General features: G+C 39.0%; 1 protein-coding gene across 7 annotated transcripts in view; it reads right to left on the reverse strand.

The window, feature by feature from the left end:
* Nucleotides 1–17,559, reverse strand: part of MSH3 (mutS homolog 3) — a 244,522-nt gene that overhangs the window by 64,073 nt on the left and 162,890 nt on the right. For all 7 annotated transcript variants that reach the window (XM_054252616.2, XM_078365272.1, XM_054252613.2 and 4 more), the window contains one exon: nucleotides 13,680–13,791. In XM_054252616.2, the coding sequence (XP_054108591.2) occupies nucleotides 13,680–13,791 (112 nt within the window). The remainder of the gene's footprint in view (nucleotides 1–13,679; nucleotides 13,792–17,559) is intronic.

Consider the following 17,559-nt stretch of genomic DNA (forward strand, 5'->3'; position numbering starts at 1 on the left):
ACACTTGTACTCTCCCAAGCCTAAACCAGGAAGAAGTCAAAACCCTGAATAGACCAATAACAAGGACTGAAGTTGAGTCAGCAATTAATAGCTTACCAACCAAAAAAAAAAATCCAGGTCCAGATGGGTTCACAGCCGAATTCTACCAGACATACAAAGAGGAGCTGGTACCACTCCTTCTGAAACTACTCCAAACAATACAAAAAGAGGGAATCCTTCACAAATCATTTTATGAGACCAACATCATCCTGATACCAAAACCTGGCAGAGACTCAAAAAAAAAAAACTTCAGGCCAATATCCATGATGAACATAGATGCAAAAATCTTCAATAAAATACTGGCAAACCAATTGCAAGAGCACATCAAAAAGCTTATCCACCATGATCGAGTAGGCTTCATCCCAGGGATGCAAGCCTGGTTCAACATATGCAAGTCTATAAATGTAATTCACAACATACACAGAACCAAATACAAAAACCACATGATTATCTCAATAGATGCAGAGAAGGCCTTCAACAACATTCAACAGCTCTTTATGCTAAAAACTCTCAATAAACTAGGTATTGATGGAACGTATCTCAAAATAATAAAAGCTATTTACGACAAACCCACAGCCAGTATCATACTGAATGGGCACAAACTGGAAGCATTCCCCTTGAAATTTGGCACTAGACAAGGATGCCCTCTCTCACCACTCCTATTCAGTATAGTATTGGAAGTTCTAGCCAGAACAATCAGACATCAAAAATAAATAAATAAATAAATAAATAAAGGGTATTTGATTAGGAAAGGAGGAAGTCAAATTGTCTCTATTTGCAGACAACATGATTGTATATTTAGAAGACCTCATTGTCTCAGCCCCAAATCTCCTGAAACTGATAAACAACTTCAACAAAGTCTCAGGATACAAAATCAATGTGCAGAAATCACAAGCATTCCTATTCACCAATAACAGACTTAAACAGAGTCAAATCAAGAATGAACTGTCATTCACAATTGCTACAAAGAGAATAAAATACCTAGGGATACAACTAATAAAGGATATAAAGGACCTCTTCACGGAGGACTACAAACACTGCTCAAGGAAATAAGAGAGAACACAAACAGATGGAAAAACATTCCATGCTCATGATTAGGAAGAATCAATATTGTGAAAATGGCCATACTGCCCAAAGTAACTTACAGATTCAATGCTATCCCTATCAAGAAGCCTATGACCCTCTTCACAGAACTGGAAAAAACACCCTAAATTTCATGAAGAACCAAAAGAGAGCCCGCATAGCCAAGTCAATTCTAAGCAAAAAGAACAAAGCTGGAGGCATCATGCTACCAGACTTCAAACTATATTCCAAGGCTACAGTAATCAAAACAGCACGGTACTGGTACCAACACAGAGACATAGACCAATGGAACAGAACAGAGGCCTCAGAGGCCACACATCTACAACCATCTGATCTTTAACAAACCTCACAAAAACAAGCAATGGGGAAAGGATTCCCTGTTTAATAGTGTTGGGAAAACTGGCTAGCCACGTGCAGAAAGCAGAAATTGGACCCCTCCTGGACACCCTACACTAAAATTAACTCCAGATGGATTAAAGACTGAAACATAAGACCTAACACCATAAAAACCCTAGAAGAAAACCTAAGCAAAACTGTTCAGGACATAGGCATAGGCAAGGACTTCATGACTAAAACACCAAAAGCATTGGCAACAAAAGCCAAAATAGACAAATGGGATCTAATTAAACTCCAGAGCTTCTGCACAGCAAAAGAAACAATCATTAGAGTGAACCAGCAACCTATAGAATGGGAAAAAATTTTTGCAATCTACCCATCTGACAAAGGGCTAATATTCAGAATTTACAAAGAACTAAAACAGATTTACAAGAAAAAGACAAACAAACCCATTCAAAAGTGGGCAAAGGACATGAACAGACACTTTTCAAAAGAAGACATATATGAGGCCAACAAACATGAAAAAATGCTCATCAACACTGATCATTAGAGAAATGCAAATCAAAACTACATTGAAACACCATCTCATGCCAGTTAGAATGGCGATCACTAAAAAGTTTGGAGACAACAGATGCTGGAGAGGATGTGGAGAAATAGGAACACTTTTACACTGTTGGTGGCAGTGCAAATTAGTTCAACCATTGTAGAAGACAGTGTGGCGATTCCTCAAGGACCTAGAAATAGAAATTCCATTTGACCCAGCAATCCCATTACTGGGTATATATCCAAAGGATTATAAATCATTCTACTATAAAGACACATGCACATGAGTGTTCATTGCAGCACTATTTACAATAGCAAAGACCTGAAACCAACCGAAATGCCCAACGATGATAGACTGGACAGGGAAAATGTGGCACATGTATACCATGGAATACTACGCAGCCATAAAAAACGAGTTTATGTCCTTTTTAGGAACTTGGATGAACCTGGAAACCATCATTCTCAGCAAACTGACACAAGAACAGAATATCAAACACTGCATGTTCTCACTCATAGGTGGGTGTTGAACAATGAGAACACATGGACACAGGGAGGGGAGCATCACACACTGGAGTCTGTTGTGGGGGGACTAGAGGAGGGACTGCGGGGGGTAGGGAGTTAGGGAGGAATAACATGGGGAGAAATGCCAGATATAGGTGATGAGGATGGAGGCAGCAAACCACATTGCCATGTATGTACCTACGCAACAATCCTGCATGTTCTTCACAGGTACCCCAGAACCTAAAGTGCAATAAAATATATATTAAAAAAAAAAAAGGGGGGGCCGGGCGTGGTGGCTCACGCCTGTAATCCCAGCACTTTGGGAGGCCGAGGCGGGTGGATCACGAGGTCAAGAGATTGAGACCATACTGGTCAACAGGATGAAACCCCGTCTCTACTAAAAATACAAAAAAAAATTTGCTGGGCATGGTGGCACATGCCTGTAATCCCAGCTACTCAGGAGGCTGAGGCAGGAGAATTGCCTGAACCCAGGAGGCAGAGGTTGCGGTGAGCCGAGATCACGCCGTTGCACTCCAGCTTGGGTTACAAGAGCGAAACTCCATCAGAGAAAAAAAAAAAGAGTAGTTACTAGAACCTGTGAAGGGTAGTAGGTCATAAAGAGGGTGAATGGTTCCTGGTAAGAACATACAGACAGTTACATCCAATTAGTAAGATCTAGTATTTGATAGGACAATAAGGTGATTACAGTGAACAAAATTCATTGTATATTTAAAAATAACTACAAGAGTATACCTGGATTGTTTGTAACATAAAGAAAGGATAAATGCCTGAGGTGACGGATACCCCAGTTACTCTCATATGATTATTACACATTCGGTGTCTGTATCAAAACATCTCATGTAACCCATAAATATATACACTTCCTATGTGCCCCCAAATCTTTTTCAAGAAAGAATCAATTCTAGGCTGGGCGTGGTGGTTCATATATATAATCCTAGCACTTTGGGAGGCTGAGGGGGGCAGATCACCTGAGGTCAAGAGTTCAAGACCAAACCAACCAACATGGAGAAACCCCAACTCTACTAAAAATCAAAAAAAGTTAGCCAGGCATGGTGTCATATGCTTGTAATCCCAGTTACTTGGGAGGCTGAGGTCGAAGAATCCCTTGAACCCAGGAAGCGGAGGCTGCGTTAAGCCAAGATTGAGCCACTGCACTCAAGCCTGGGTGACAAGAGTGAAACTCCGTCTCAAAAAAAAAAGAAAAAGGAATCAATTCTGTGAGGTATCACAGCAGCATTATTCATAAGAGCAAAGAGTAGATACAAAAGAAAAAGTTTTAATACTGTATATCCATATTGTTGAAAACCATGAAGCCATTAAAAATTATCTTAAGACTTCTTAAGAATACAGAAAAATATTTGTTATAATATCAACTAAAAAAAAGCAGGATATAAAAATGTTTTAAATAAAACATGGCTATTTAAAAAAATACTTGCAAAGAAAGACAAAGGAAACCTTCCAAAATGTTAACAGTGGCTGTCTTTGGAATTAGGGAGCAATTTCCTCCCTTTCTTTGTATTTCAAATCTCAGTCTAACACTTATTAATAAATGGGTTCTACAGCAACAAGAGTACTAACAACCCTTGTTCCACTGAATGCATACTATGTCAAGAATTATACAAAAATTTTCACTGTGGCATCAATTTCTATGAGAGCCTTGATAAGCAAGAAAATCAGTGTAAAAGTGAAAGTATAAATATGAATAAAGAATTGGCCCACAAGTCAAAAAAGGTGGTTTCTAGTGCAGAGTTTGGGCAAGCCAATATGCCTCTCGAGGCTTCAGTTTCCTCCCATCTAAAATCAGGGAGTTGAATTAGATGATCTTCCACCCTACATTCAGGTACACTGCTTGAATATTCATTCAGTGGAATGAAAGAGCAGGAATTAAATTGGCACCAGAGCTTTGTCCCGCATTTGTTTGAAAGATGAGATGTGGAATTTGCTTGCATGAAGTACCTGAGAAAAGTGGTGCATGGTGAACCTGGTCAGACTTGGGATACTGTTGTGGAGGCAGATTTTTTTTCCAGAACCCTTCCTCAGATTTGTGGATGTCAAAAAAGAGCTAGGAGCTAAATGTTTACAGCCAACTAAAGTCATATATTTGTAGGTGACAACATGGTGGCTTTCCTAATAAATCCTAAGAGTTAGACTGCCAGTGGGAGATAAGATGTACACCAGGCATTCTAGTAAAACAACAGCAGGAAAAAAGATATAAGACTATGAAGAATCAGGAGGTCCTCTCGGTGCATAAAATGACTGCAGTGGCTCCTGCTGGGTCTTTCTGCTTCTCCTCTGCTCACAATCCACTCTCCATATGGCAGCCAGAGGGACTGTCATAAAAAGTAAAATAGGACTGGTCTTTTGCTAAAAGCCCTCATCCAGATCCTCAGAGTACTTCTAAGTTCCTAAAGATCACAGACTAAAGGCCATGCCTGCCTCCAACCCCTTCTCTACCACCCTCTACCATGTTCACTTGGGCTAGCCAGATTTGATTTCTGCTCTCTTTCCACCTGCCAGAATACATGATGCTCGTTCCTGCTTAAGGCCTTTCTACAGGTCTAAGCTCAAACATCAACTCCCAGGACACACCGTCCTTGATCACCAATTTACAGAAGCCCCTCTGCTCTGCCATCCTCTATCATATCAGCCCATTTTATTTTGTTTTTAACCTTCTCTGAAATTACCTGAATTTTCTTTCTTCTTTATTACCAATCTCACTGCTAGAAAGTAAGTTCTCATGAGAGCAGGAATCATGTCTTCTAGTTCATCCCCATTGCCTAGAACAAGACTTGGCACAAAAACACCCAATAAATAGATCAAAGAGATGAATGTAATACACGAAAGGCATTACAGCAGAGATATCTACCTTGTTTACAATTCAAAAACAATCATTTGCATTCTCTATAAAAACTTCTCAGGATTATATGACTCCCTTGCTTCCACGGTTCCCAAGATGACACAATAAGTAAGGAAATGGTCAAGAAATTTCACTCATCTAATGTGTTAATCTCTCTCTTTTGGCAAAGATTGTGTATTTGAGGCAGTACATGTCAAGGGTTTCCAGATATAAGACACATTAAGTCTATCTGCTGGACCATTTAGTATGAGTGAGTGTTCTAACCAAATAGCCAGAATCCGAAAGTTGGCAATAACCACCCCTCCACCCATTCTGCAGCCTACCGCGAATGCATCGAACCAGACTGGCCTTGACAGTGCCCAAAGCTGTGCTAGTACCAAGCCTAAGGAGGCCACACAGAGCAAGTTCTCAAGAAACTAAAGGGGGATGAATTAATGAATGACAGCAAACAAAAGCTTGAAGTACTGCACTGAAGGGACTGTGTTTCTGGATAATACCTAGAGAGGACTGCCTTGGTGAACCTATGGAGAGACTAGAAGCACATTCTTTTAAGTTTTCACTTTAATATTGGCCATATCTGTCTGAATAGCATCACTCAATAAGATCTTAGTATTGTTGATCCAGTATCTTAACAGTGAACCTAAACTTGTGATAACTAAGCAACTTTCACATAGAATGTCAACTTCCCTGGAGAAAGAGAAGATCTAAAAACAAAAGGCAAACTTCAAGGTATTGTGAGAAAATCACAGATAACAAGGGCCAGGCACTGTGCTAACGATTTCATATGTATCACCTCATTTAGTTCTTAAAACAGTGTCACAGAGTAATACCAATATTACTGTATTCCCATTATACAGGTGAGGAAACAGAGGCCTGGAGGAGCTAAATATCTTGCCCAGCAATGTACAACAACTAAGTCACAGAACTGGAATGTTAAGTGACGTTCATGCTCTGACATGTCTCATTGGGGATGCTTGCTCAATGACAGGGAATGATAGTCACTACTAAATAGGAGAAGAGATGCTTTAGCTTAGGGTCTGTGTGTTCATCATTGAGTACCTTAGAATGATGGACAGTCATAATATCCCTGAAGTCAGGGGATATACAGCAGAAAAAAATAAAAATAAAATTGTCACATGTTAATCTCTAAGACCCGAGAAGTGAATTTTCTGCAAAAAAAAAAAAAAAAAAAAATTCTATCTTCCATATCAGATATAAATATTGACATCTGTCTTTAAAGAATAATTATGGGGGAACTATTTTTATAACAGCTGCAGACTACTAAAAAAGTTTGGTAGTTTCAAAGTGTTTTATTCCCTGAAAATGTCAATCAACAGTAGGTTATGGTAACAGACTCTTGAGTCAAAGCCTCCTCCAGACAAGCTCTCACCAAATCTTTGCACTTTTAACCTGAGGTGAACTAGAAACAGAAAGAGGGAAAATGAGGCTGGAGAGCAGCACCAGCTGCATGTTGACATGCCAAAGTTAGGACCTAAATCCTTCCAACACCTGGATCCTGCCCAATTTACACTCCCTTGGGTGTGAGAGCTGGCTATGATCCAGCTCACCCTCCTCATTTTATAGATGAGGAAACCAAGGCCCAGCGAGTATCATGGTCTATCCAAAATGACCGTGAAATGAGAGCAGAGCAGGATTTGAATTTAAATCTCCTGCCACTGTGAGGTGCTTTCCTACTATACCTGGTTACCGAAAGCAGTATGCGAGAACTTTGAAAACAGAGCAAAGCACATGCTCAAATAGAAAAGCATTTTTTTTCTGGTCAGAGGATGGTGAAGGCTCTCAGGAAGAAGCAGTGTTTTGTTTGGTCCTGCAGGATGAGTATAAGTCCAATCAATGCAGACAGGTAAAAGATAAGAAGAGAGGGGAGGGCCATTCTGGGCAGAGACAGCAGTGCAGGTGGTAATACTCTATCAGACAAATGTCCTTCTCTATCCATTGTTTCAGAAGCAAGAGAGAGGAGAATCAGGGGAAAGGATTGATAGGAAAACCATATTCAATTGCCATTAATATTTCCTCAAATTTTAATCCATGAGCCCATGATTCAAAGATAAGGCTATGTGAAAAACACCTATGCAGCAGAATCTGTGAGAATGTAATTTACCCATGGAATTAAATTAAGCTTAAAGCTCAGACAAATTTGATGATATGCATTATTACTGTTCTGCTTGGTAATTAGGCACAAACTGTCAACAGCTTATGAGTATTACTGTAACTAATCTTTTAAATGTTTATACAGCCAAAATAAGTATTTCTGGGTTAACTAGACATTATTTGTACTGAGATAAGGGAAGGAAGTCTGTCCTCATCTTTACCAGCTTCAAGCACTTGTTTGTGTAACAAACATGTGAGCACCCATTCCATTCCAATGCGGAGCTAAGGACTGAAGCACCCCAGGCCCATCTTGATTTCGTAAGAAGGGACTGTGACTAGCATCTCAGTGTCTACCCTGCCCATTAAAAAATACATGGGCTGTGAATTCTGCTTGGGCTAGAAAGAGCTACAGGGTTCGCGTATCTCCTGGGAATCTTCCTGTTCTGCACTTTTGACTCATTTTCTTCCCACCCAGCAAACTGAGAAGCTATCAACCATTCTTTCTCCTCCCTCCATCAGTTGAAATTTATATTATTTATACTAAAACAAAAACCCTACAAATGAACTGAAAATCCCAATTTTAACTGCTGTTGAAAATCCATTCACTAAAAAAAGAGTCATCTGGTTTAACAAACAATCCTGGGAGAGTTGAGATTGCAGTGGGTATGCTGGGGTTTCCTAAGCAGCAGTCCTGGGCTGCTTCACAAGGTGACAAGGGTGCCAAGATGCTGACCCCTTAACCCATAGGTAGCAGGTGGGGCTGTGGCCACCACAGTCCCTGGGCCAGCCTCCTTGGCCTCTGAGCAACCTCTTCCTTCTCCTTTTAATCCAGTGTGCCATTAAAATATTATCATTTTCTGTGTGCTGAAAAGTGAAAAAGCACTGGCTTGCCTTAAAATGTGTTTATGTTTAGGGAAACAGTTCAAGACGACCTAAATCTGAGTAACCTCTGGCAGATCATTTCCCTTTTCTGAACCATAGTTTACTCAAAGGTATGAAGAGGTGGTTACACTGAAAGATCCCAAATTTCCCTTCTAGTTTGACAGTAAAACTGTTCTGTAAATTGGAGAAATCCCTATATCATATCCTGAAAAATAACATTTTGCGTAGAAAATAAAAGGCAAAAATTTAAACTGAGACTTGGAGACTGCTGAAGGTGTCTAGCTAATCCTTAGTGATGTAATAAATCTGATTAGGTGCCAGTTATGTGCCAGAGAGCTGTGACTGATCCTGGGATTACACACAGGTGACAGAGGTGCAGTCCCTTTTCTCTTCATGCTTATAGTCCAACGAGAAAGGTAGACAAAAAAAAAAAAAAGAAAGAAAGAAAGACTATACTTTTGTGAAATAAATACTGAGATGTGGAGAAATAGAGTGGCAAGGGGATGTGAGAGGGCTTCCCATCCCAGGTAGATGAAGGAAGGCTGAATGCAAGAGCTGACATCCAAGGCAAGACTTGAACAAGCCAGAGCTGGGGAGTGGGGTGGGTGGGTGGATTTGGGTGTGTGTCAGGCGGGAGTGGGTGGGGTGGGGAAAGATGATATTCTAGGTGGAGGGAACACCATCTGTCAAGTCCCAGAGGCACAATGACTTGGGAACCACACAAAGTCCAATCTGGCTGGAGTGTAAAGCATGAATTCAAAAGGGAGGGTGACAGGGCAGGTTCCAGAAGCCCTGTGGCTACAGAGCAGAGAATGCAAGGAGGTGGGCAGGGCGGAAGAGGGCGCTCCAGTGGCGACCATGTGGATAAATGCTTGGATTATATAGTGAATCAAGGAAGGGGACAAAAAGAAAGAGGGTTTTAAAAAGTATTCTTAAAACTGAGAGAGAAAAAGCGGGCAGAAAGTTGGCTTGTTTAGAAGTACTATAATAAGTTCATGTAATACAGAATGCAGAAAAGTATACTTACAATTCCATGTACAAAAGACTCGTTCTTAAAACTACATTATCAAAAGCAACAATGTCATTTAACTTTAAAATTATGTTCAGAGTATATTTTATAATTACCATCCATAAAATATTTCAAATTGAATTTTACGTAAGTTCTTTCTCAACACTATCCCTATATATAAATTTATACCCTGAAAAATAGAATGCACTTCACCATAGCAACAGTTCTATATCAACTCCTACTCAAGTTAGAAAAAGCATATGTAATAGAAATGAATATTCTGGAATATTCTGAGGTGCCTGCTTAGAAAAAAAATTACTCCATTTTTTTTGTAAAGATTTAAATATAAGAATTCAATGTTTCTTTAAAACATTATTGTAATTAGACAGAAGGCTATTTTAGTTCTTCAAATCTTGCTTTATTAAAGTGTAATATACTTTATAAAAGAAAAAGGGAAAAATAAATGAATGAAAAGAAAAAAGAAAAAAGTCAATCCCAAGGGTAATATTCTTGGGGTCAAGTAGAAGGGCATGGAAACAGTAACAGGAAATTATTTTAAGAGACTTATAGTTCTAATACTTAGTTGCTTAGTTTATATTTAACTTACATTACTTTCTCAAGAAAGGCTATATCCTACTGGAATTATGAGAACTGAAAAAAAATTCTTATCTCTCTTTTTTTTTGAGACAGAGTCTCACTCTGTTGCTCAGGCTGGAGTTCAGTGGCTTCCCGGGTTCAAGCAATTCTCCTGCCTCAGCCTCCTGAGTAGCTGGAATCACAGGCAGGTGCCACCATGCCCAGTTAATTTTTATATGTATAGTAGAAACAAGGTTTCACCATGTTGGCCAGGCTGGTCTTGAACTCCTGACCTCAACTGATCCTCCCACCTTAGCCTCCCAAAGACATAGTCTTCTTTTTAAAGACAAAAAAAAAATTGCTACTTATTAACTTGTTTGACTAATAAATATAAAAACTTCCTAATAAGAATGAACAAGTTTAAAAACACTGGGTCTTAGGTTGTGATGATATGAATGTTTGTGTCTCTCCCAAATTCATATGTTGAAATCCTAACACTCATGGCGATGGTATTAGAAGATGGGGCCTTCAGGAGGTGATAGGTTCATGAGGGCCTGAGAGAGATCCCTGACCCCTTCTACCATGTGAGGACATGGGTAAGAGACCCTTTACTCATTCCACCATGTGAGATGCCATCTATGAATCAGGAAACAGGCCTTCACCATAAACTGAATCTGCTGGTGCCTTGATCTTGGACTTTTCAGACTCTAGAACTCTGAGAAATAAATTTCTGTTGTTTATGAGCTACTCAATCTATGATATTTTGTTACAGCAGCCTGAACAGACTAAGACACATGTTATATACTACCAACAAGTCTTGTTATGATATGAAAATGCAATATTAAACTAGATGTCATTTCTTTTCACATCCCCCTCTCATGGCCAGCCAAATGCACCATGGCTGCACACATCTCTGCCACCCTTGTTCATAGCCCAAGGTAGAATATTCTGTTATAGTCCCAACTTGCTACTATTCTGAGCTTCCTTTGTCTAACCTACATTCCAAATGCTCCCCTACATCTCAATTCTTTCACTGTCCTCAGAAAAGTTCCCTAGTACTTCTGTTTCTAACCTCCTTGCTTAACATTTCCTTCATACACTAAGATGAGACCTGGCTGGCTGTTTGTTATTCCCCTGCAGGTCTCTCATTTGGGGGCTGAGCTTTCTGCCATATCCAACAATGGACCATGCACCTCAGGGCTCGGAAGTTCTTCCTTCCAGTTTACCACTGCCTGTCCTCAATGCAAGCCTTATATAAACTTCAGGATTCCCAATCGCCATTCCTTGTAATCTCAGACACCTGGATCCCTGTTGTCTTCTAGGACCAATCTTGCTGTTATCTTAGCCTTCAACATTCACATGGGCAACTTTTTCCCAAACTCTGTTCCTTGATCTCTCCATCTCCAAAGACTTTCTCCCTTCTGCTACCCACCTTCCATTGCCATACCTAGGAACTTGCCATCACCCAGAAGAACACCACGTCTGCAATCTGAAAGTCAGGCATTTCATTCTCTGATACCTTCTCTCTCACGTAACTACTCCCTACATATTAATTATTTGACCCATCACCATACTCTTTTATCCCATGTCAATGAAGACCCTCTCCTTGATCAAATTCTCATCAGGTTTCGCTGGCCCTCTTCTGGACTAGGTCTCAACTTTGACCTATAAAAACCTACAGACTTTGAGCAAAAAGGATTTTGTCTACCCTTCCCACTTAGAAACTAGCCCACTAGCACAGTTTCTAACAGCTCAAGACTGCATCCATAAAATGACCCCAGCCCCACTAAAAGTACCTGCCTGAGAAAGCTCAGTGCTACCAGTATTCACCATCCCAGCCAAAAATTGGTGACAGGCAGCCAGATGCTGAAGCCCTTCTTAGAACAGTTAGTTACCTTAGAAAGCTTGCAATTATAAATACATTTTCTGCCCCTTTGGGATGTAAATCTATCACCCAGAATTGTCTTCTTAAGGACCAGAGAACTACTCTTTGAAATGTGGTATAAGCGGCCAGGCACAGTGGCTCACACCTGTAATCCCAGCACTTTGGGAGGCCGAGGCGGGTGGCTCACGAGGTCAAGAGATCGAGACCATCCTGGGCAACATGGTGAAACCCCGTCTCTACTAAAAGTACAAAAAATTAGCCAGACGTGGTGGCACATGACTGTAATTCCAGCTACCTAGGAGGCTGAGACAGGAGAATTGCTTGAATCCAGGAGGTGGAGGTTGCGGTGAGCCGAGAATGCGCCATTGCACACGAGCCTGGGCAACAAGAGCGAAACTCCATCTCAAAAAAAAAAAAAGAAAAGAAATGTGGTATAAGCAAACAATTAGTAAACCCAGATGGGTTTCACATTACCACACCTCACTTGCTCTCCTCCCCTCGCTCATTTCCTCTCCCTGTTCCCTCAAGCTTCCTTTAAAACACCCAGCCAGGGCACAGTGGCGTGTGCCTGTAATCCCAGCTACCCGGGAGGCTGACGCAGGAGAACTGCCTGAACCCAGGAGGCGGAGGTTGGGGTGAGCTGAGATCGTGCCATTGCACTCCCAGACTGGGTAACAGGAGTGAAACTCTGTCTCAAAAAAAAACACCCAGCCATCGATGCCAAAATGAACTCAAGTTCAGTTCACAATGGACTCTTCCCTATTGCAGGAGTATTACTGAATAAGATCAATCCTTACCACTGGAGTGCCTAGCTCCATTTATCTTTGACAATGGAACTCACACACCCTGCCACAACTTCACTATTTTCCCCAGCTTCAATCACTCTTTTGCTAGTATTCTTAATCTTTTAGGGGGAAAAATGTAAATTTCTTGATATAAGTGAACTGGCCTCTTCCTTATCTCTGAACACTTTTTTCTTTACACTCTGCACTCCGACCTTACTCACCATCCTTGAATTCATCCTGCTATGCCTCACTTCCAGCATCTGCTATGCTAGTTCTTCTACCTGGAATGCTCCTTCACTTCCCTGGCTTGCACTGATTTATTCTTCAGTTGGTATCTCATCCCTGGGGAACATTCCTCAATGCTTCCCCACCGTTGGGTTAGGTCAACCTGCTACCTATCCCCAGGCCACCCTGGTCTCCTCTATCATGCCAGGCACTAAGCTGTATTGCACTAGCCTATCTTCTCTGCTATACCATAAGCTCTGTGAGGGCAGGGAAGAGTTCTGTGTTCTTTACCACTCTCTGTTCCTAATCTTGCTTTACCTGAGACGCAGGCACTTAGTAAGTATGTGTTAAGTGAATAAGTATTTAGGATCATTTGTGTTATGTAAGAGAAATCCAGTCCCTATAATAAAAATTCTCATCACTGGAATCTGCAGAGGCATCTCCGATTCTTTCATAGAAAGAACATCTGAAAATAGTCACAGTACAAAGGATGTAACACTACATGCTAGTACGAATTTGCAAAACTATGGTATAATTCCAACTCTATTTGCTTATTGGGTATTTACAAATGTAAAATATTTTTATTGGGTTACCTAGGATAACTAATTAGAACTAAAGCTTTAGTTACTAAATCTACGGATAATGTTTTCTTGAAAATAGCACCAATTCCACATTTGGTGGTAAATATAAAACTATGTCCAGGATTAGCCCATTTAAAGCCAAAGTTAAAATCTGGTTAACTTTTAATTATAAAAACATTTCTTTGGTATTTAAAAGTTTGGAAAGTTATTGTCAACTTATTTTTTGGCATAATATAGTACTTACTGATAAATCTGTACTATTGGGAACATATTGATCCTGTTCTCCCAGCAACACATCAATCACAGGGTGCCTTCCATTTTTTATTAAGATTTTTCTTTCTTCTTGTACAGTTGGTCTGCAAAAAGAAATATGTTTCAATTTACTAGGCATGGACATAGCCTTTAAAAAAAAATCTCTAAGCATGAAAAATTTCAGTACTCCATTTATACAACAGAAAACAAAACTTTAAACATAGATTTTGAGAACATATGTCCAGAATAAGGCCTTGAGTACAAATGTTAAACTGGAACCATAAAGTAAAAATTGGGAAAACATTTATTATTATAATAGTGCAATGAAGCACATACTTTAGAAGAGTCTGGGCTGGGTGTGGTGGCTCATGCCTATTATCCCAGCACTTTGGGAGGTCAAGGTGGGCAGATCACAAGGTCAGGAGATTGAGACCATCCTGGACAACATGATAAAACCCTGTCTCTACTAAAAATATAAAAATTAGCTGGGCGTGGTGGCACATGCCTGTAGTCCCACCTACTCAGGATGCTGAGGCAATAGAATTGCTTGAACCAGGGAAGCGGAGGAGGCTATGAGCTGAGATTGTGCCACTGCACTCTAGCCTGGTGACAGAGTGAGACTCCATCACGCACACACGCACACACAAACAACAGGGTTTTATAATGGCTTTACCTTTGTAGTTTACCTTTATAAGATCTTTTTTTTTTCTTCTTTTTTTTTAGAGATAGAGTCTCACTGTGCTGCCCAGGCTGGAGTGCAGTGACTATTCACAGACACAATCATAGCATACTACAACCTCAAGCTCCTGGGCTCAAGTGATCCTCTTGCCTCAGCCCCTTGAGGAGGCTGCGACTATGGGTGCATGTCACCATGCCAGGCTTTATTTTTCATTTTCCTATTACTGTCTGAGATCAAACCAATATTTTCATTAGTAAAGATAACAGTTCAGATTACTGCTACTTATTTTCATTAATGAATATAATAATGTAAATCAAATAACATTATTTCTAGATGTAATTATTAATATAAACTATGTGTTGAATTTGGAAATGAACTGACCTGAAATTTTCATACATTGTGTAATTAAATCACCTTTCTATGGTCTTTTGTATCTTTTACTTTGATACAAAAATCATTTTTGTTGATTTGGTGTTGATAAGTCTAAAAATGAAAATATTCTACAATTATGGAGCAAAGAGCTTTAAAAGATTTCAAAAACTTCAAGTATTTGCATTTTTGTTGATACAAGGGTGAAAAGAATCAGAAATAATGAGCTCTAGAACCTGTGATAAGTGTATTGATATTTGGAATTTAGTATTTATGAATGAATATGTTCTAGGTGCACTGTTGGTCTTTATGTTTTTTTTAGCAAAACATCTGTATTTGTTTCATTTACAGTTTTAACTGTGTCTCTAAGCCCCTCTGAGCCCTGCCCTACTCTCAGCTCTCCTTCCCAGAGGTTACTACTGAGACCAGCTTGGTATCTACCCTTTCCAACCTTCTTCTGTGCATTTATGTTGATATATGCATCATGCTGGTTGTGATTTCTTTAGAAAAGTCATACTGTAATCTATCATTCTGAAACTTAAAAAATTCAATAGTTAATCCTCAGTTACTATACTGAGTTAACCCTCAGTACACACACACAAAATAGATTTTACCATTTACCATCTGGATCCAATGTACTCCTTTAAGGTCATTTCACAAACAATTGGAAATATGAATAAAGGAATAGTAAAAAAAATCAACCTCACGAAAAATTTTAATAAGAATTTAAACATAGCAAATCTCAAAGTTTTATTCCATATTTTCCTGGTTTTCAAGGCATATATATCTGAAATGAGTAACACATTCTGAATGTCATTGCTCATCAGCTGTCAAGCATGCACCTGGAACATATTCAATCATAAATACTACATTCCAAATATTAATACATTTCTAATAGGTTTTAGAGCTCATTATTTCTGATTCTTTTCATACTTGTATCAACAAAATGCTAATACTTGAAAGTTTTGAAATCTTTTAAAGCTCATGATTTCCTTAAAGAAAAGATGATCATCTTTGCTCCATAATTGCAAAATATTTTCATTTTTAGACTTATCAACACCAATTATAATAATCAAATGAGTACTTTTATTCTACATCAGCTATATCCTTTCAATCTCCTGTCTGTCCACCTATAAATTGTATCTAGTAAATTTTAGTGAATAAATATCATTAAAGATAAAAGAATACTATCACATGTCTTTCAGCAAAACGGGATAGTCCAGGTTCTTGTCACCAAATATTTCATGATGAATGTTTCCTATTGAATGACTAACTGATGAGAATAACAGGGTTCATTTTGCCCTTACAAATACATTATTCACATGCCAATTCTTGAGTTTGAGAAAACTCACCTATGATATTGTCTGAGCATTCAGAATCTCAGATTTTGCTGATACATGAAATTTCACCATCACCAAGAATATCCAGAGCACTGGTTTCTTTCTCTTCACATTCATCATTTGATTAACCTAGTAATTGTGAAAGACCTCTGCCAATTTTTTTCTCTTTGCTTTTATGGGTGAAAAACGGAAAATTCTAAATTTTCAACTGTGTTCAGTGAAAGTTAGAAGTAGACTCCCACTGTGGCATCTGCACTCTTCTTTTATACCTTCTTGGGAGATGACGTAACATGGGCAATACATTAAGAAAACAGAAGGATGATGTGACAGTGATTTCTCCCCTCACTCGTGTATCACCATTCTCCCATTTTCTTTTTATTTTAGATTTTTATAGTATAATTGAAACAATCAATAAACAATATTGAAATAATTCTCAAGATGATGAAATAACAAAATGTTCCAAGACACAGAAAAAATAAGATCACTGAAGCTCCCAAAATGCATCTTACATTTATAAAAGAATCCAATAAACCCACATGGTAAATGTAATACAGAATAGGTTTTACTCTCTTTTTTAAAGAAAAAAAAAAGTAAACTTTGTCTTTGTTCTTTGGATGGCCTTTAAGAAACTGAAAGTAGGGTCAATATACCTTTATAGTTACAGTATACTTAAGATCACTTCTTGTCAGATTTTCAGCATTCTGTCAAAGCTGCTACACAGATGAGCTAGTCATTTTCCACTGTTAAACATTTAGATTGCATCCAAATTTTTGCTTACAAATGATGATGCAATGAACAATTCTATGCATGTCTCTTCATGTACATGTCCAAGTGTTTTCCAAAGCTAGAGTAAATTTTCAAGGTGGGATTTCTAAGTCATAGGGTATACATATTTTTTATTTTAATAGATAATAGTAGAGATATCAGTCTAACTTCCTACAAGCAGGATATGAAAGTTAACTTGTTTTCTCATAACCTCACCGAGAGTTGGTATTATTAAACTTTCTAATGTTTGTTAATGTAATAGGTGAACAGTGCTATCTCACTGTTTTAATTTGCACTCATTGATTACTAAGATTGAACATCTTTTCACCAGTTACTGGTCATTCATTGGTCTTTTTCAAAAGTTTAATTCCTACCAACAACCTCCTCGAGTTCTTGACTCAGAACTTTAACATGTAACCACATTTCTGAACTTTCTCATAAAACCAATGAATACTATTTTCCTAAATTATTCTTCTTAAATATATCTGGCTAATAAAATCCCAAATGCTCTCCTATTTTGCAAAGAAAGTGACTACACGCCAGGACAGTGGCTCATGTCTATCATTTCAGCACTTTGGGAGGCCAACGTGGGTGGACTGCTTGAGGCCAGGAGTTTTAAGACCAGCCTGGCCAATATGGTGAAACGCTATCTCTACTAAAAATAGGAAAATTAGCCAGGTGTGGTGGCACATGCCTGTAATATCAACTATTCAGGAGGC

This window comes from Callithrix jacchus, chromosome 2 (assembly GCF_049354715.1).
Source record: "Callithrix jacchus isolate 240 chromosome 2, calJac240_pri, whole genome shotgun sequence".
Taxonomy (NCBI): domain Eukaryota; kingdom Metazoa; phylum Chordata; class Mammalia; order Primates; family Cebidae; genus Callithrix; species Callithrix jacchus.